The sequence below is a fragment of a genome (genome assembly GCF_019968955.1).
Source record: "MAG: Porospora cf. gigantea A chromosome Unknown PgA_NODE_446_length_18178_cov_320.364, whole genome shotgun sequence".
Lineage (NCBI taxonomy): Eukaryota > Apicomplexa > Conoidasida > Eugregarinorida > Porosporidae > Porospora > Porospora cf. gigantea A.
This window is the reverse complement of record NW_027151702.1, coordinates 1-18,178: the sequence shown is the minus strand read 5'-3', so window position 1 is coordinate 18,178 and position 18,178 is coordinate 1. Positions and strand designations below refer to the sequence as shown.

Below are 18,178 nucleotides of genomic sequence, written 5' to 3'. Positions count from 1 at the left end.
ACCCCCACGGGACCGACACCAAGTTCATAAACATTTTTGTGTGAAACCTCCTAATTCCTTGTTTATGTCGCTCACCTCGCGACTGGTCGCCTTTTTCTGGAGGATGATCAATTCAAACGGCTTGAATCGCAGGCTTACGGCGATGATCAGCCGAAGAAGCGCCGCTTTCGCTCCTGTCAGATGGCGCGTGCACACTGATGAGTGCGCTTCTAAAAAAGAAAAATACTTCTGAAAAAGAAATATACTAATTAAAATATGTTAATAATACAACAATAATGTAACGAGGCTCCAGACCGATCATCGCGCTTACCATAGACGATTCTCCCCCCTTGGACGCTGAATCCTGTGAGAGGTTGTTGGACCTACTGGACGCCGCTGGCGTCCGAGCAACGTTTTTTGTCATCAGGTATGGAATTAATTACTCGTTTCAGTTCATGTACGTCGCAGCTCCCAGGCACTCAATGATTTCGGAAAGGATTTTCTACGGAAGGCTGTGCAGCGCGGCCACGAACTCGGCAATCATCTGGTCTACGACGAGAAATGCACCCGAGATGTGAGGCTACATTGGTGTGTGTGCAAACCCCGTTGCAGATATCATCAGAAAGCTTCGAAAACGCCCTACTGGAATGCGAAGCGGTTCTCCTAGAGGCGGACCCCAATCTCAACCAGCGACCGAAATGGTTTCGGCCTCCTTGTGGGGTAATGCTCACTGATATGCTACCAGTGCTGAAGAAGCATCGGTAGGTCGACGAGAAAGTCAACGTATCATCTCCTCCCAGCTACCAGCCTGTGCTTGGGGATGTTTACCCACTCGACGTGAATCTTCAGGATTACCCTGAGGCCATCTCTACATTTGTAGAGCGGCTATGTCTACCAGGCTCCATTGTAATACTCCACACGCCGTCAACCTCGTTTAGAAGTGGAAACTGGACGGTAGGTCCTCTCTCGTGAAATCGTTCGCTCACATGACGCAGGCATTCGAGAGCATCCTGTCGAATCTGGGATCTAGATTCACTCTGGGAACTCTGTCAGCCGCTGTGGAACATGAAATGGTTCCTGACTGTCTGCAGACCGACAAAGATTCCTCGACCGACAACGATTCATCGACCGACAAAGATACATCAACTGGCAAATGATGATTACCACCGAAAATATAATTTACAAAGATCACCTGCATACACAGTCATCTGACATCCGTTTCTTCTTCATAAATAGTGTCGAGATAGGTCCTCGGCGCCATTCGGTTTAGTTTTCGGACCTGACGGAAAAAATAAGAGAGATTTTATATACATCCTGTAACCCTACGAAAAAACTTACGGTCTCAGCAACCTCTGCAAGAATTGCAGTCTCCCTGTTCAAGTCGAAGTCCTGAGGCTTGAACTTCTCTACACAAGCGAACAGGTCTTTTGGTTTGCAATGCAGCTTCTCGGCCTGATCCAAAATGCCCTCCAGGGTGTGGTTCGTGAACGCTTTCTTAAGAGTACCATTGCATATCATGATACGCGGGTCTATATCCACCAAGTGATGGTTGGAGAGAATCGGTACGAAGTCAGGAACTGCAGTGGAACCGTCGGATGCGCCAACATCAGTTAGCCCACTTTCGGACTTCGTTCGACGTCTATGATCCACTCGAAAGAAAATAAATTCGGCTCATTTGCGACGAAAAATACGCATAGATTCGTGGGTTTTTAATCTTAACAGAGAAAACTCACATATTTTTCCCATCCACTTCTTCAGGTTGTCGGCGCTGGCCAAAGGCTCCGAATTCGACCGACCTCTCAGGGGTAATGCGCCTAGCAAGGTCATGCGCGAAAACCATCGAAATGCACATTAATGAGCTATGGTGTGGGGAGTTATGGGTCTTCGGTGTTGGAGTTCGGCCTGGCAAACAGCACCTGTGGCGGCACGATCATCATGTGGATATCTGAAATGTATCAAAAAAGAACAATAAACTTTCAGTTAATTCGACTTACACGGAGGAGCTTTTGCTTCCGCTTCCCTGTCAGCGGCAGTCCTCTTCCGGCTGGCTTTGGGACCCGACGTTTGAGCCTTAGTCTTAGTCGCTGACAGTGACTCGGGAGGGTCGTCTGAAGGGACTCTCGTGGGGGTTCCTGGATGAGTACGAGGCCTCTTGTGTTGCATAAAATGCCTGATTCGTCGACTTTAAACGTTCATCGACATGCACACATGCATGTCTACAATCAAGTACAAGACTTCCGTATGCGAACGCGTACTAATTACTCAATATGCCAACGCACGACTACGAAGTAGAGCTCGTTCCTAGACGGAAGGCCGGTCCAGCGATATCTCGCACCATTCCAGTAAGGCGTGCTCTTTTGTGTGGAGCGTGTAATCAGTTCTAGGTGCGGCCTGGCATCCCGATGGCGGTGCTGGATTACAGACCTTCACTGGCGCCTTTCGTGGGCATCTGCGTCACTCTGCTGGCGACCGTGGCGATGTTCCTTAGCTCAGTTCAAAGGTGGGAGTGTCGAAAATAAAATAACATTAAGACGCGGTTTATAATAATACGACTCTTTTTGTGTTGGGGTTTCTCAAACGTTTCTAGTGTCATTGTCAACGAGACGCATGGTTTACCTGCCATGATGGATGTGGCCCTGCACCTCCGAAACTGTCAAGTCTTCTTCTCAAGATCGGACTCAGGCACGTCCTCAGTAACAATGAAGCACTGGCTTGTTCGGAGTCCGGACTGGTCACCTTGGGGCCATAAAGTGGAGGAGCCCTTTCGGGTAGGCACTGAACGTATTTGAAATCCAGCTCTTATCGGACGACTCCATGAAAATTAGCCTGCGAGCATCCTCACTAAATTCCTACTTCCACTGTACTGTCAATTTCGACCTCTCCGTCACACATCGATTCCGGAACCTTACCGTGGACTTCGAGGCCGACGAGGCCTACGTGCATGTGAACAGCGAGGTGCCTCTCATCGTCGAACAGAGCTTCACTCGTAGGAATATTATGCGTAGATAAATCTTTTTATTTTGGTATTAAATGAATACTTCCTCCTCCAGTGGACGTCCTTCACGGGTACGTCGATTTGAACGTCCTCCAAGCCAAGAAGATTCAGCTGTCCATCGCTGACGGCGCCGCCATTTTCCGCCTAGATGGGGACCGGGATGGTTACGATTTCGGATCCAGGGACTCGATTTACCTCTCGTCACAGTCGGCACCTATCACGATTGAGACTCGCTTTCCTCTGAGATCATTCCTACGATCTGTGCTGGCGAGAAAGGCTCTGATAAGGGGAGTCGAGGTCGGGGCCGAGCATAAAGGCCAAATGGTCAGAGTCTTTTTAACATATGCGATTATCATATTCATTACAGTCTATTCTACGAGCTCTTCCCACGAAAGACCTGGTCTGGTCAGGAAGTTCCTTCATAGACGTCACCCTGCGAGGAGTTCAGTTCCCACTGTACGTCCTGGCGAGGCCACCGTCGCAGGGCGAGCTCACGCTCAACGCTTGGGCTGGGGTGGAGCAACAGCAACCACCTCATTTCCTACCTCTGTCGTTCAGGTGCGATTCAATCCAAACAATAGTAGCCGGTTGGAATCATTTTATTAATTTTTCTCCAGAAAGATTAAATCCATCACTAAGTGGGTTGCTCAGAACCCGAGCGCCCCGTGGATGGCTCGTATTATTCTTTCGGGCGAGTTCCTTCCCAAGGGCGTTTGGAAGTTGATCAGTTCAGATGCCTTCCTTGGAAACAACAGCGCGTGAGTGATAAATGATACTCCGTTGGTTATTTGTCCTCCAGATTCGTTATCCTCTCCGGAGGAATGCTTTACCCTCACCACCGAGATTTTGAGCTCCACATGATGGGCTTGTATTGCAGACTTGACTGGGTTCCGGCTTTTCTTACTCGGACCTGGGACACCGAGTTCTTCGACTATGACAACAGCACTCTCGTCAGAACAGACCACTCTGTCTGGAGCGTGGAGGAACAGGCCGTCGATACTATCGACTTGAACAGTGACGCCGCCATTGGTGGCCGACTGGGACTGGTCCGCCCCAACGCGAGTTGTCAGAACGACTTGCTGAAAATGGAGTTCAGGGTGGGTAGTGAGACTGTTTGTTGTATCTTTGATGATAAGTTATTATTATCGTGGTTCATTGTTTGTCCAGGTTCTATGGGAAACTCTGAAGGTTGTGCGCGCTCCTAACATTCGCCCGGTGTTTAATCACGATCTGGGAAAGGAAACGATATTCGACATCCGTCACACATCAGTCGTGATGGACGTCGTGACTCCCAAGGACACGATGACATTCTCGGCAGCTGTAGGAATCAACCTATTCGTGGCTGTGGTGATGGGATGGGTTTTCTGCACTGGACTCCATGCAAACGTCGGCCAGATTCTCTACCTGTAAGTATATTTATTTCAGCGGAATTAATTCTCATTGATCTCGTTTATGACTCCCTCCCCAGCAACAACAGCACTCATCGCGAGATCGCATGTGAGTCCTCCTACCGCCTGTACTCCGCTGTGGCGCCTGTCAGCGACTGGCATATTCGTGTGAGCCACATGGACTCTCGGCCTGCTTCGGTTGCTGTGATACTAAGGTGGGGCGTTGATCAGCACCCGGAAGCGGAGCGGTTCGTCGTGCAAGTGACGTTTCAAATGGAATCGACTGACGACTTGGAAACTACTGTAGGATTGCGCATATATTTTACTGGAGCATTCAATCTTTTGTTTAACAATGCTGTAGCAGACAGAGTGGTTCATACCATTCGCCCATTCCGAGGTTGGCTCTATTGATATGATTGGTGGACGTCAACGCCTGCTCACCCTGCCCTGCACTGGAAAGAAGTATGTGCGAGCGCACAGATTCGAATGGAAGTTAGAGTATCACCGACTCTATCGATTTCGAGTCCTAGCTTTCCAGAAATCGCAGCATCTGCCCTCTGTGGGTATTTTGACAATGCTACATATTTATAAGTCTACTTTGAATATTACTTGGCTTTCAGGCCGTCTCCAGCTGGTCACATCCGATTACCGGACGAATAGAGACGACGAGTATGAACATCCGTGAGTTACCTGAGAGGTGTGTTCTGTATATAACCGCTTTTCAGTATTCGTCATGGCAAAGCTAATTCTGCCAGCAAAGAATTCTTCACTGGAGCTTTTTATCCGCAGAATGATGATGGAGGTGCCGATGTACGAGTATCGGATCATGTACGTTTTCATTAATTATTTTATTCATTATGTGGTCTATGCTCTCATTGATAATTTTATCAGATTAACGAACCTAGTGGTTACTATGATGGATTGCGTCCAGACGACCTCAAGCCGGAGGACAAGGACGTCAGCCGTCAATGCATGTTGTGATCCCCCTGAGGAGGAACCCCTGCTGTCGGAGGTTGACAGGGGTAACCTACTAGCCTTGTATTTCTTGTCGGGACTACACGAAAAGCTAACTCTATTTACAGCCGCCTCAGAGAATCCAGTGATGAGCCTCCGCTTTCAGATCAGCCTCGTACCCGAAATTCCCGGGGCAAAGGATGAGCAGATGCAAACGGTAATCATATCAGGGCCAGCCGAGGTAGGGCGTGTATTATCTGAGTCGAGTCACGTCGTCGTAGCGCGTGGAACGTGACCAATACCGTCACTGCCGACGGATTCCGTCCACTGCATCCGTGACGCTCAATTTCAACAAGTCTCGATACTCTCTGTTACGAATCAAGTGTTACGATGCCGCGACATCGCGATTTTTGGCCGCTCAGGACATGAGAATCGTGGATATGGTTATCCTGTGCAACCGCAGGTGGCATATTATAGGGTACGACGGGTATGTCCCGCTCGAAATTCCGATGGAAAGGTATGTGTTTCAGTCTCTTACTCTTTTAACGTGTTTCAGTCCAACAGACGGCGTCCTATGGGGCGACGTCACTGCGCAACTTTACACGCCCGACACCTGGATGTACGTCCGCCACCAACCCGTTACCAGGCTGCAGACCGACCATGCTCAGGCTGTCTTCGTGAACGGTAGGTTGACATACCTCGCGTCCGTTAACGCACTCCAGACATCCCCGGCATCACCGTGTTCCATGGCCACGAGCATCAATTCTCGTGGGTCTGGCGAAACACTCCCCAGCCTCCCATGGCCGTCTATCTCCACCTGATTGAACAGAAATCCGACCGTTACGTAACCAGCCTTCATGACGGGTGGGATATTATTACATGCGATTCTGACGTATGTTTTGCAGGCAACCGATCAACAGCAGTGGTTCCTTCACTTGGGTGGCTTCCTGTGAATTCTCTGACTCCGCCGCTTCCAAATCCTTTTATGTCACCATGACCCTCCAGCCGTACGATGCGTAAGAGCATGCTATTGTTAGTTGTTCTACATATCTTCACAGCTCGGTGTCTGTTCCCGTGGTGGCCATTAGTAACGGATTTCTCGTGAAGGCCACTCTCCTGTACTCTGAGTTTGAATTCGCATACGCCTCCTTCTGCCGCACATACAAGTTGGAAATGGTATTTACAGTGCAGATATTTGTCTTGCGAAAGTCTTCGTATCTACTTATGGTTTGCAGGAGATCCTCGACGAAAAACGGATTCTAGAACTCGGTCTATTCGTTCGAGACGTTCCTCTGAAAGTCTGTCCCGACCTACGAAGGCCACTGCCTTTTGAGGATCAGAGCCGTGGGACTACCCACCTCTTATAATTCAGGTGTCTTCATGACCCCCGGACAGTACTTGGTCTCTGATCACTCCCTTGTTGGTCGATTCGTCGACACCCACTACCTGCCCCCTGATATGCAGCAGGAGTTCCAGCACGTCAGTGTCAGCAAGTCAGTCAGCAGGTGAGGAAAGATGTGTGTTCCCTTGCTTTATTTGCCGCAGGACTGTCCCAATCGTGCTAGATTGCGTTCTTCGCGATGACCCACACTGGTGGGGAAAATCCAGCGATAGCTACCTGATACGATACGACGCCTTTTATGGGCTCAAATCCAAAAGGACAAAGGGAGGCATGTGAGTAAAAGGGAAATATTTATTAATTATGTATTACGTCAGAAGATATGGATTGGTATAAATGTACTGGGATTGGTATAAATGTACTGTGATTGGTATAAATGTACTGTGCTAGAAGATTTCCAATTCTTTTTCCCAGCGGAATCGTGCCTCAGGTCACCGCAACTTCCCAGCCTGACATGTTCCGCATGTTTGGCGTGCCACAGGTGGTTGTTTCGTCGGGAATGCTGGTATGGACCATACGCGATATCTACTCTTGAATACGGGGCGCTCATATTTAACAATCCCTCCAGTTCATGACCTACCTCTTCTTCCTGGTGTTTCCTCTACAGCTCCTGGCTGCTGTGGTCCTCTACAACTACACCTTCATGACGTTCCAACAGAAACCGCATACGGGTATCGACTCCTCGTTCGTTCTCGACATCTTCTTCGCTGAGGAACCCTTGAAGTTTTTCTCTCAGATGCCGCCTGTCATGTGTTTCACCTCGATTTACGTCGCCTCCGCTGTCATTTGGCAGTTACTCTTCGCCTACACAGCGTAAGCAACGTGCTGCCTTATCCTTTTTGATGTCTCCCAGACGGCATATTGAGCGGCTTTTTCCACCAGTGGCCACTGCGGTCTCGTACGGTATCCTCCTCAACGAGCTGTTTCGCAACATTGTCTGCTTTACTTCGATTCTTTGCGTTTTGCTGTGGGTGTTCGTATCACTCCTGGTCAATGGGCCTCTGTTTTTACCGACTGCGACCGTCGTGGGATTGGGAGCGTTTCTAATGTACCGAGTTCGGTACCACTTCGAGACTGCCAGAGTACGAAGAGCTTACTTAATAGTAGATAATCATTATGGAAAATATTTTTCTAATTCATGTTTTACAGACTGTCGTGCGAGAGTTCATTGAGGAGTACCTTCAACGCATTGTAGCCATTGCCATCGAGAACTGGACGGACAAATCCCAAACGAGAATCGTGAGAAATGGCTTCTGTTGGGCCTCTGACATCTTAATAGGAATCCGGACTTGTAGACGACGGACTCCTTGAGGACCGAGTTCTCGAAGAATTGAAGCTTGCAAAAAAGAAGGCGCGTTCGGAACTTCGCTGCTCCCTCAACGAGGACAGAGAGGACAGCGCAGAGGTGGTCACTGACGAGATGTGGGGGGAGCGACTGATCGATCGACTGACCACATGGTCGTTCATGCGGAAACACGTAACGGCCTCTGATGCGTAAGGAGATCTTTACATTATTATTATCTTTAATAATGTATTTGGAGCACATTTATTTTTTAACACTGTTTTTTGGATCGAAACCAGAATCTTCCAGAAAATTCGAGCACGACGTCTACTCTCGCCTCGCCACCGCAGCAGAGGCCTCCTGCGCCAAGGTCCGCGACCACGTGCTGCCCAATGACCGGCTGCAACTGCAAGACGGAGTGCTGTTTGGAAGTAACTGGGACTACAAGGTGAGTGATCCCGCTAGAAGCTGCTGATGTTTGATTCGCCGTTTTCATTCTTTCTCAGGTGGTTAGAGGATCGGAGGCTCTGGCAGCCACTCTCACAGGAGTTCTCGTGGCCTACAGCACGTTTCCGTCGGCCTCCGAACTCTCAAGAGTTATCAAAATTCAATTGATTTTTGAATATTTTGACAAGGATGCGTGAGGATATTTCGCAGTTATGCATCATACTTTACAGCGACGGTGTCTGGTTTACTGACGACATTATCTTCTTCTCCCACCGGCTAGGTCGAGATATGGATGAGACGAAAGAGGCCACTGTAGAAGACCTCACCGAGTTCTACCTGGATGCTGGGCCCGGGTGTGTGGATGTTGACTACGAGGAGGTCTTTCCCCAAAAGAAAATGGGTCTAGGTATTTTATATTATATTAAGTTTTTTTAGAAGCTCGTTTTCTTCGGATGTTTTATTTACTTTTGCGCCAGCGAACGGCCTCATTGACGACGAGATGAGTGCGGCGTCGGAAGTTTCGGACCACGAGATCTCCGAAGGCTTCTGGGATCCGATTCGAACGCAGAATCTCTACAAGAGCGACGCTGAGGACGTAAGGGCGCATGTGGAGCAAAACGACATCATTCTTTCCAGACCTCAGACTCTGAATGTTCTGACAGGGTTCCTGACGACCCTAACACAAGCAAACTGAGGGTAGTATTCGAACAGACGTCCCAGGGTGAGTCCCGCGAGAGCCTCAGTCGGTTACTCGCCAGTCCGTCTTATATGGCGATCCGTATTCTGGAGATTCAATTTCGGCTGTTGTCGCCGATTTTTGGAAGAGAGGAGACTTTGGGGATTAACAGGAGTACTGTTAACCGGCATGTCTGCAGACGACTATTGGTACGAACGATAACTTTATATTTTGTCTGTTCAATCATTTCCCAGATCCTACTTTTGGTCACGGCGGAAACCATCCAACGCCGTCTCTGCTCCGCCTACAGCCACGTCTTCGATCCGCTTCATGTGGCAGAAAAAGTTTCGGATTTCTGTGATAGGGTCCGCAATTATCGTTGATCGCAGCATTTTTTCGGTTACTTTCCAACGTATTTCCAGGCTATCGTGGTGCACATTACGAGAAAGACAAACCGCATAACTGATTGCAGTGTGCGAATCCCCCTCTCGGACGTCCACGAAAAGAACTCAGCTCTCCTCACTGACTTCCCGCCTTGCACAGCCGGTAGCGCCTTGAGATGGCTGCACCAGTACATGACAAAACACCGCGAAAGGATAGGCCAAGTTCTGCGCATCATCGCTCTAAACCCTTCGCAGGAGACAACTCTGCAGGTGGGCGACACTCGTATCATATTTGGTTTTTTAATACGATACAATACATATTAAATACTTGGCTTTCATTCTGATGCGTCTGCCAGGTGGATCTAGTGCTGCGGATTTTGGTGGACTTCGAAATTGTGACTCGACAATCAGTCGAGCTGAAGCGTATTGACGTTAACAGTGAGCTATGTCTCATTTTCGCTGCTCATACCTTGACAGAGCCCCGAGACGACGGCGTGACACGCGAGGACGTCGTAATCTTCGCTCCCGCGGCGCAGGTTGCCGGCGTTGTCCATGAAGCTGTCAAGAGGACCAAAGCGTCTCATTGTACACTGGAGGCTTTGGAGGAGCAGCTGAGATTCGTCTTCTCCAATCATTTGTGGATGCGATGTGAGGCATAATTCCATTTCTTCCACTTTTTCTTATGCTTAATTTGATGACATCCTAGCGTACGAGTTCCTGTTGCGACTAATGGGAGTAGATCTCTTCGCTGATGACCTGCTGACACCCTTGACGGATGACGAGAGGCAAACCGCTGAGTGTGAGTCGAGCAATATCGTTCCGTCCATATTTTTAAAGCGTTGGCTCAAGAAAACGCGTCGTGTGCTGAGCTCCTCTCATCGCAGACCGTCTACGAACGCAACCGCATTAGAGTCAAGAATGTCGTTGCCGCCTTGGGACGGTAGGTGATGTTGTTTTCATCTCCTCATTTCCACCAGGGGTCCCGATCTCCTCGACAAGGACCTCGCTGACGAGGCTTACATTCTGCTGACGGACGGCAAGTTGAACCTTGCAGCAGTTAACGTATGGTAGGCACTTGCGGATTTTTATGCTATTCGGGCACGAGGTTCAATCCATTCCTGGTTTCTTATTATATTTTCAGCCTTCGATCCATCGGAATCGATTGCACTCACCACTTCCCTCACTCCGATGTAGCTCACGCCCTGGCTGAGAACGGGGTGACAGCCGACGATAGAGTGGTCGCGATGGACGTTATCGGTGATTTCCAACAAGTAAGTTCAATATCTATTTATTGACTTGTATAAATGTAAAATCATACGAACTTCAGATTGTCTTCGACTGGACGCATTACCTAAATGGGTGGTCCCCCAAGCATATCAGTCGCTTTCAAACGCTCACATCCAGATCTCCTGGTAAGGAATACGAGTCCAACATATTCTGAGTCCAATGTATTATTGGAGAATCTTAATACTGAAAATATTTATATATTTTTAAGGATAATCTTAATATTGGTTCCCCTTTCACCTTTCGTCAGGCGTCATGTCTAAGAGCGACATCGTGGAGTTCATCAGGCTAACTGACCGCGTACTACGAAATGATTGTGAGGTATTTTTTAGAAGGATAATTTGTGTGGGCGCTGCATTGAAGCTGTTTCAGCCACCGAGGAGACGTCCGAAGCCGCTGGTTACATGCCTGCCGTTCCGGCCAATCCACTAATCTCCTTCGCGTTATTTTGCGACGTGTGCGTACGCAACGGGCTTTGCTTCGGCTTGCAACACGCGGAAGTTTTCTGGTTGCTTGTATGCAACTGCACTGAGGAGAAAGTCCCCACATGCTTGCCGGGTCAGTGTGCTGTCATTGAGTTTCGTTCTGATGGTTGTTCCAGCGAGCACTATTGCGACGTGCCTTGCCCACATCTACATGCGGCCTGTTTCACTTGCAGGCGTGCCAGCTCGCTGGGGAGACGTGGTTGACTCAAACTACACCTTCAAGGGCACTCTGGTGTTTCCCATGTTCAAAAGGTACCTTTTTTTGATTGTTACCTATTAGATTTTGACGCCTCTGACGTTCTTCAGGTTTTTGTCCCTATGCAATATCACCCTGCCGCCGGAGGGAATCCTTCGCTTGTGGAACGACTTGCCGAAATCGTCGCTGATTATCACGGACTTCTTACCAGTCAGTAGAGTGCTCTAGATGCTTATTTATGGAGCCTTTATGATTTAGGACGGATTCATACTCCAACAGCTCTCTGTGCAAGCTCGAATCAACCAAAAGATTTTACGTGTCGGAATGGACCGGGTTGGATTGGACCCCACGATCGGCTGTGCGGTCTCTGTTGAGACGATTTCAACCCGCATTCCTCAATTATTCCGGATGGGGTTGTGGTCGGAAGCAACGTACAGCCTGCTGCAGATGACCCTAACGGTAATACTCGATATCATGTCGGCCAATGATTTTTTTCAGGCACCGATTAACACTGCGAACTTCAAACGAACCTACAAGAAGTACGCTACTAACAGGTGAGTTTTACGTTTATTTCAATTTACTATCTTTTTCAAGGTACGGTCTGATTCCACCAGAGAACATATCTCCCTTCATCCTGTCTCTGAACGCCGTCGGCCTCGACTTCCGCATGCTAAAGACGGTGATTAGCCGCATGGAGCTGCACGTAGGGTGTTATACGCGTTTTATTCACATGCTGCAGAGCAGATTTGATTATTTGACCTCGGCTTGTTATGAACTTTCCTCTTCAAATTATTCTAGTTGCCTACTCACCACATCCAACGGATGTTTGAAGTAATGGACGTCAACTGCGATGGGAGCCTAGACCTGGATGAGCTCCTCTCTTCTTTCGAAATCCTCTTCGGCAACTTCGTGCCCTCCTACCTCTTTGAGACGATCGGCCTTTCAGTGGAAAACGAATTGGCCTCCTACTTCCGATGCGCCATGAACTTTGTCGGCTTGTTAACATTTGTTACGCTGGCGTTCAACTCCTTCGCCGTTTCATCAGGCACAGCTGACCTGGCCATGCAGAATCTGCTGGCTGTCGTGGGGGTCGTCATACTACAGGCTGGGAACTTCTCGGTGGGGCTCAACGTTGAGCAGTCGATCAAGGAGCGGCTTCAAGAGATACTGGGTGACGGTATTCACAAACGTCTCCGGCGGATGGAAGCTACGCCACAGCCGACAACGCCCTCCCTCCCTTCTGAGACGGCGAAACCATTGAGATTGAGGTACGAATTTCTACGTTCTCTCCTGTGTTGACTATGACCCAGATACCTTGTCCCTAGCGACTACCTCCCCAACGTAAGTGGCGGGCAGTCGTGCCTTTCATTCGTGCCACTCGATTTCGTGCGTCTAGAGCCGATGGTCACAGGTGATGTGGAATGGTCGACTCTGCAATGGACTATTAAACCGCGCATGCCTGATTCCGTCGGGCTGATTTTCGACATCAGAACCGGCATCATCGAAGGGATCGTTCCAGAGGGAGTACGTGGAACTCCGACCTCCTCATGGTAAGCGCCGCTTACTCCTCCAGGATGTATTTCTCTAGGACATATTTGTTTAGGACATATTTCTTCCCCATTTAACTACTTTTCGCAGCGGCAGTAGCAACACTTCGGAAACAGCCTCACGCATTCTTCCTCCCACGACGTTCACAATTGCCTGTTGGAACGACTCTGGTGTAACAAGAACGCGAGTGACTTTCGAAGTTCTCAGTCGTCGATGAATGAGATGTACATGAGTCGAACTGCATATAATTCACTGCCTGGAGAACCCCACATGCACTCCCTACACACATCCAAAAGCCTACAGGCATAAATCCGAAAAAGATGACGGATGTGAGGTGCTTAGGGAAGAAGCACCTACGCCTGAAAGTCGCGACGTCTACATGGTAAGTCAGCCGATCTCCATACGACGCCTGTCTAATTTGTTTCAGGTTGGGCGCTACCCATGGTTTGTTCGATTTCGAAGCCGAGGACCTCGTGAACAAACACCTTCGGTGTGGTCTAGCAGGTAGGATCATTCAAAATATTGTGGCGTGATGTGTTTCATGTGAGAGGCTCACTCCGTTTCAGAGCCCGAGTACTGGCTGGTGGGCGTTCAAGCTGCGTGTGTGTTGCTCTCGGCTGAATCTGCGAAGAGTGTCCTGCAGACCACTGCGAACGCCAGAATCTTGGGTGAGCGTTCCCAGCAGACCTGATCTCAGCGATCCTCCACGTTGCTAGCGGTCTCGTCCGTGTGGCACCTGGCTGTCGCCGACTGGAAGCCGAGGTTAGAGGCCTCTTGCCCGCGCTGGAGAGCCACGAGCACCCGTGGTTGGTGCTTCGGAGCCTTCCTCAAGGCTTCCCCTTGCGAACGGGAGACAGACTGAGGCTAGGCAGGTTTGAAATGCTCGTTCGAGACATCATTGTTACAAAGGTGGCTCTGACAGCTGCATTGCGAAACAAGAGATGGGAATTTCCAGAAGCGGAATTTGCCAACGTTCCGAACACGGAGTCAGAAACTGTCGCCTGTCGCGTCTGCTTGGGGGTGGAGGACTATGGAAGCGACCCTCTGGTGTCGGTTTGCAAGTGCCGAGGGACTCTCCGGTAAATTTTTTTTGAAGATGCTCATAGTAGGTATACCCACCTCTCCTGCCTTCGAACCTGGATGGCAGGTCGAATGACAACCCACAGGTCGTCCCATCACCTCACCCTGCACTGGAAGGAGCTTGCATGCGAGATCTGCGCCCAGACGTACCCAAGATCGGTGCAGGTCGCAGGAAAGGCTGTGGACTTGCTCACGCTGCCTAAGCTATTTTCTCCGATGATCGTTTTAGGTATCGTATCCTTTTTGTGTTTCGCTCACTCCGCCCCAGAGCCCTCAAGGCGTTCCTTACCACACAGCTTCGTGTTCGTATGTATGGACCAGCCAGGACAAGTGAAGATTGGCCGAGGTCACGAGAGCGAAGTTGTCTTGGAGGACATCTCGATTTCAAGGTAATCCTGAGCATCAACAGCTTCGCTGCATTGCGCCTCATTCATTTCGATCCCCAGAGTTCACGCCGCTATCCGATTTGTAAAGCCTGTTCATCAGATGGAGACGGTTACCACAAATATCCGTACCGTTTTTGGACTTGAAGATAATAAAGAGGAGAGGTCGAGGTGAGGGCCCCGGACGTCTGTGACCTAGTGGCACGTTCCTACTGGAGGACTTGGACTCGAAATTTGGAGCTACCATTCGACTGCCGCGTAATGTCACCGTATCCCCCATGGTGCCCTTGACCATACAGGTGGGTTAGATTATGACTATCTTACTTGTATGGCTCATTAGTTGAGATATATTTTATTTGTTGCAGGTAGGACGATCCGTGGTTAGCTTCGGTTTAAAGCGCAACTGGAGAGTGCTGAATCGCAGACGGGAGGATGTCGTGGAGGACTACACGTTGTAGCAACCACTTCACATGTTACAATAGCAATCTATGAATCCACTGAATCATGAACTGGGCGACCTTTGGTTCGAACCGCACAGAAGGCGGGACAGCAGGACGTTTATCGCACTGCACTTTCTGTCCTCGGTCGACAACTGCTGGGGAATCAGTGCTCGAGGCTTGCCGTTGAGCTTTGGGATGTCTGCGTCATGGTCGGTGATTATATCCATCAAGTACATGCTTCGTCGTAGTCTAGCAGAAGATCTGCTGTCTTGAGACGTGTTCTCTCCTGATGATAGGCTAGCAAACGAGTTTCCTTCTGAGGAAATTCTAGCCGACGTTACCTCCTCAGCATCATCTTCTGAGACTTCTGGTATGTCATAGATTTCGCGAGACTCCGGCAATCTAACCCCAGCGGAGCTTAAGTTCGTCTTCTGGGTTGGTATCCTGTAGGTTTGCAGGTCCATAACAGCATCTGCTGGATGGTGGGGTGCGATAATCGCTGGGCCTGGCTCTAGAAAGGCAACACGATTTTTGAGCAGGGCTCTACCCATTCTGATGCGGTTAGGCGGGGACCACTCTCTATCGTGCGCGGAATGATTCGGAGCTGCAGAGGCGAACAAAACCAACTGGCCCATCGAGGCAGGCGCGTTGCGAGCATGGAAATCTGCGGTTCTCAGCATCATGAAATCAAATTATCACATCTGTGTTCGACACCATATTTAGGTAGATTTCCTAGACCGCCTCAGTCAGACTCTAGGTCAGTCTGTATAACGTCCGAAATCTCTTCTTCAGATATGTCGAGGGCCCAAGTCGGAATCTCGGCTGTCACGGCAGTTCGGAGGTTCAGGCTGTCGTTGCTGCGTTTGCGGCTTGGAATGGACATGTGATACGCGTGCAGGGATATCTCCACCGGATACTCAAGGTGGTACCGAAGGAAGTGGCCGCCATCAACATCCGAGTAGCACCCTGGCTCCTCCTGCGGATCACCGACGCTCTCAGGTCGTTCAAAATTTTCGGTACGTACATCCACGATACATGAAGGTCGAGGTCCCGCTGTATGCTTTGACCAGCCCGAACCAGCGATGTACGTCGCCGAGACGGACAGAGGTCGGCCTTCAACAGTTGTGGACGCGACAACTTCCATCTGTTCAGTGCGGGAGGTATCGTTGGTGGCGTACAGGTCGTCGTTCACGATTGGCATGCCTTGCGTTGCCAGATGCACCCTGATTTGATGAGTCCGGCCCGTAACGGGTCTCGCAACCACCAAACTAGTGCCGTCTTCATATGTTCGGAGCGTCTTAGATATCCTCGTCTCCGCTAGCTTGCCTTCCTCATCGACCACCACAGTCAGAGGCGACCCAGGTTTGTGCTGGTCCTTTGAAAGCGATGCGGTCACCACGAACCACCCTTCGCGGATAGCGGGGCTGCACGAGCGGGGTTGATGCGGTCGATCCCAGCTCCCATTCACTCTTGCTAGGTAGTATTTTCGGATGGAGCTCAGAGCAGTCGACAGAGTCCTCGCGGTATCTGGATTCTTGGCCAGTAAGACCACGCCTGTGGTTACACGATCTAGCCTATTCACAGGATGAATGTAGTCTGCGCCCGTATCCGCTTTCAAAATGCTGGTCACAGACAGCTTCTGGAAACGTCCTGACGGGTGGCAGGGCATGCCGGAAGGCTTCGATACTGCGATCCACCCATCGTCCTCCTTCAGCACACAGACTGATCCCGCGCATGAGCACAGCTCCAGCACGTACGCCGTGTGCCTCACTACCGCGCTGGACCTGGGCTTGAAGGTGGCTGGAACGGCTTTGTCGTCGACAGTGATGCGTCCAGCAGCGATAGCGGCCTCATAGTAGCAGCGGGGCTTAGCGCGGAACTCCGTCGTGAAGACGTCGAGTATGGACTGTCCCAACCAGCGCTTCTTGAAGTGCATCTCGAACGTGGTCGTATACGGCGGTACGATTGTCAAGGAAGGCAGAGGACCATAAGGTAGCGGAACGCGCCATAGGCGGTCAGGTACGTCTCGAGGGTAACGCCTGGGGTCCTCGACAGCTGGTTTCTTCTCCAAGGAGTCGGTCGAGGATAAGTCTGCCTCGGCCTGCGCACTCTCTGTCATTCTCGGAAGTGCTGATTTCTATGAGCGAGTCGTCCATTGCCCAGTCGTCTTGGGCTGTAACGTGCCAATCATCAGGCACCAGGGTGTCCTTCAGACACATGCACCTAGACTCCATTGCCAGCATTCGTGACGCCATCAAGGTCAAACCTCCAAGAACAAAAATCATAGACAGGAGCGCAAGCAGACTGGCTCTTGACATCTCGAAGAACTTCCTAGAGAATGTGGACACGAGCGACCTGCTGGAAATTCTAGAAACTGCACTAGAGGTGTCAGGCTGCTCTGTGACGTCTGACCTGCAAGAACTTGCTCTGGGGAGCAACTCCCTCACAGCACTTCCGATAATTCGGTTTCCACTGCCTTCTCTCGAAGTACTGTCCTTGTGTCACAACCACATCTCCACGGTAGAGGACTGCCCTAACCTGAAAAAGATGCTGCCAAACCTCCGAGAACTCGACCTTCGCAACAACCAAATAGGGGACTGTTATCCTCTTCTCACCACGTTGAACAACCACCCCGTACTAAGGTCTCTCTCGTTCTCCTGCAACCCCATCACGTCGATCCGCATCTCCGACTTTCCGCACCTGCCGTTTCTGGAGGTGCTGGGTTTCTTCGGCACCAAGATCGAGGCCTTCTTCGAGGACGATGACTTCGGCTCTTCTGATGCTTCCGCCTTTCTTGCCTGCATTGCGCCTCGCCTGCCGTCGCTTCGCCACCTCTACGTAAAAGGGACTCCTCTATTTGACCTCTACAACGAAAAGACTCTTAGAGCGGCAGTACAGCGATGCTTACCGTTGCTGGAGACGCTGGATGGCATGAGAGTATGAAACGTCTTAAATGTGAAGCAACCGCATCAAACTCTTGTTTGGTCAACCAATCTAACAAACTCAACTGAGGCCGGAACAAATACCGCACACCCTCCCAGATCCCTCACCCATGTCACCCGTGACACAGGTGACTCTCGCTTGGACATTGATTCCTCATTTCCCCACACCCCACATGATGAGCCCCTATAATCAATACAATCAGTCCAACCGATGACGAGCAGCTCCTCCAGCTCCAGCAGTTCCGCTTCCAGCGAGAAGTCCCACTCGTGCCCTCTAGGTTCTCCCAGCGAGATGGAGGCACAGAGGGAGGCTTTTC

The 18,178-nt window shown here is 50.2% G+C and overlaps 10 protein-coding genes across 18 annotated transcripts; 5 read left to right on the top strand and 5 right to left on the bottom strand.

Moving 5' to 3' along the window:
• Nucleotides 1–24: 24 nt before the first annotated feature.
• Nucleotides 25–301, bottom strand: KVP18_004024 (uncharacterized protein; the record flags this gene model as incomplete). Its single annotated transcript, XM_067956258.1, has 2 exons — nucleotides 25–209; nucleotides 283–301. 2 exons carry the CDS (start codon nucleotides 299–301, stop codon nucleotides 25–27), a joined length of 204 nt encoding a protein of 67 aa, XP_067808605.1.
• Nucleotides 302–1,205: 904 nt separating this feature from the next.
• On the bottom strand, nucleotides 1,206–1,831 carry KVP18_004020 (uncharacterized protein; the record flags this gene model as incomplete). 2 transcript variants are annotated; one of them, XM_067956253.1, is given in 3 exon segments in its annotated part: nucleotides 1,206–1,301; nucleotides 1,318–1,628; nucleotides 1,713–1,806. In XM_067956253.1, 3 exon segments carry the CDS (start codon nucleotides 1,804–1,806, stop codon nucleotides 1,206–1,208), a joined length of 501 nt encoding a protein of 166 aa, XP_067808601.1.
• Nucleotides 1,832–1,853: 22 nt separating this feature from the next.
• On the bottom strand, nucleotides 1,854–2,142 carry KVP18_004023 (uncharacterized protein; the record flags this gene model as incomplete). The annotated part of the gene is made up of 2 exons (XM_067956257.1): nucleotides 1,854–1,924; nucleotides 1,974–2,142. 2 exons carry the CDS (start codon nucleotides 2,140–2,142, stop codon nucleotides 1,854–1,856), a joined length of 240 nt encoding a protein of 79 aa, XP_067808604.1.
• Nucleotides 2,143–2,793: 651 nt separating this feature from the next.
• KVP18_004019 (uncharacterized protein) lies at nucleotides 2,794–3,600 on the top strand (the record flags this gene model as incomplete). The annotated part of the gene is made up of 4 exons (XM_067956251.1): nucleotides 2,794–2,965; nucleotides 3,030–3,298; nucleotides 3,342–3,554; nucleotides 3,592–3,600. 4 exons carry the CDS (start codon nucleotides 2,794–2,796, stop codon nucleotides 3,598–3,600), a joined length of 663 nt encoding a protein of 220 aa, XP_067808599.1.
• Nucleotides 3,601–3,795: 195 nt separating this feature from the next.
• On the top strand, nucleotides 3,796–9,827 carry KVP18_004018 (uncharacterized protein; the record flags this gene model as incomplete). 6 transcript variants are annotated; one of them, XM_067956245.1, is made up of 8 exons in its annotated part: nucleotides 3,796–4,071; nucleotides 4,142–4,380; nucleotides 4,443–4,665; nucleotides 4,727–4,921; nucleotides 7,284–7,528; nucleotides 7,569–7,818; nucleotides 7,865–7,954; nucleotides 7,995–8,213. In XM_067956245.1, the coding sequence occupies 8 exons, from the start codon at nucleotides 3,796–3,798 to the stop codon at nucleotides 8,211–8,213; spliced, it is 1,737 nt and encodes a 578-aa protein (XP_067808593.1). The 6 variants fall into 6 exon arrangements, with proteins under 6 accessions (XP_067808593.1, XP_067808594.1, XP_067808597.1 ...); XM_067956247.1 differs by lacking the exons at nucleotides 3,796–4,071; nucleotides 4,142–4,380; nucleotides 4,443–4,665; nucleotides 4,727–4,921 and adding an exon at nucleotides 8,257–8,472 and having other exon boundaries at nucleotides 7,287–7,528; nucleotides 7,569–7,797; nucleotides 7,995–8,192; XM_067956248.1 differs by lacking the exons at nucleotides 3,796–4,071; nucleotides 4,142–4,380; nucleotides 4,443–4,665; ... (3 more) ...; nucleotides 7,865–7,954; nucleotides 7,995–8,213 and adding exons at nucleotides 8,634–8,850; nucleotides 8,921–9,039; nucleotides 9,081–9,329; nucleotides 9,375–9,452; nucleotides 9,543–9,827.
• A 594-nt stretch (nucleotides 9,828–10,421) lies between these two features.
• KVP18_004017 (uncharacterized protein) lies at nucleotides 10,422–10,944 on the top strand (the record flags this gene model as incomplete). The annotated part of the gene is made up of 4 exons (XM_067956244.1): nucleotides 10,422–10,447; nucleotides 10,481–10,570; nucleotides 10,645–10,774; nucleotides 10,831–10,944. 4 exons carry the CDS (start codon nucleotides 10,422–10,424, stop codon nucleotides 10,942–10,944), a joined length of 360 nt encoding a protein of 119 aa, XP_067808592.1.
• A 932-nt stretch (nucleotides 10,945–11,876) lies between these two features.
• Nucleotides 11,877–14,787, top strand: KVP18_004016 (uncharacterized protein; the record flags this gene model as incomplete). 3 transcript variants are annotated; one of them, XM_067956241.1, is made up of 10 exons in its annotated part: nucleotides 11,877–12,022; nucleotides 12,063–12,171; nucleotides 12,267–12,736; nucleotides 12,779–13,018; nucleotides 13,444–13,520; nucleotides 13,583–13,684; nucleotides 13,714–14,095; nucleotides 14,126–14,485; nucleotides 14,543–14,650; nucleotides 14,679–14,787. In XM_067956241.1, the coding sequence occupies 10 exons, from the start codon at nucleotides 11,877–11,879 to the stop codon at nucleotides 14,785–14,787; spliced, it is 2,103 nt and encodes a 700-aa protein (XP_067808589.1). The 3 variants fall into 3 exon arrangements, with proteins under 3 accessions (XP_067808589.1, XP_067808591.1, XP_067808590.1); XM_067956243.1 differs by lacking the exons at nucleotides 12,779–13,018; nucleotides 13,444–13,520; nucleotides 13,583–13,684; ... (2 more) ...; nucleotides 14,543–14,650; nucleotides 14,679–14,787 and having other exon boundaries at nucleotides 12,063–12,147; nucleotides 12,267–12,767; XM_067956242.1 differs by lacking the exons at nucleotides 11,877–12,022; nucleotides 12,063–12,171; nucleotides 12,267–12,736; ... (4 more) ...; nucleotides 14,543–14,650; nucleotides 14,679–14,787 and having other exon boundaries at nucleotides 13,896–14,099.
• Nucleotides 14,788–14,981: 194 nt separating this feature from the next.
• Nucleotides 14,982–15,602, bottom strand: KVP18_004025 (uncharacterized protein; the record flags this gene model as incomplete). The annotated part of the gene is made up of 1 exon (XM_067956259.1): nucleotides 14,982–15,602. One exon carries the CDS (start codon nucleotides 15,600–15,602, stop codon nucleotides 14,982–14,984), a length of 621 nt encoding a protein of 206 aa, XP_067808606.1.
• A 59-nt stretch (nucleotides 15,603–15,661) lies between these two features.
• On the bottom strand, nucleotides 15,662–17,038 carry KVP18_004022 (uncharacterized protein; the record flags this gene model as incomplete). The annotated part of the gene is made up of 1 exon (XM_067956256.1): nucleotides 15,662–17,038. The coding sequence occupies one exon, from the start codon at nucleotides 17,036–17,038 to the stop codon at nucleotides 15,662–15,664; it is 1,377 nt and encodes a 458-aa protein (XP_067808603.1).
• Nucleotides 17,039–17,136: 98 nt separating this feature from the next.
• Nucleotides 17,137–17,862, top strand: KVP18_004021 (uncharacterized protein; the record flags this gene model as incomplete). The annotated part of the gene is made up of 1 exon (XM_067956255.1): nucleotides 17,137–17,862. One exon carries the CDS (start codon nucleotides 17,137–17,139, stop codon nucleotides 17,860–17,862), a length of 726 nt encoding a protein of 241 aa, XP_067808602.1.
• Between the last annotated feature and the right edge of the window lie 316 nt (nucleotides 17,863–18,178).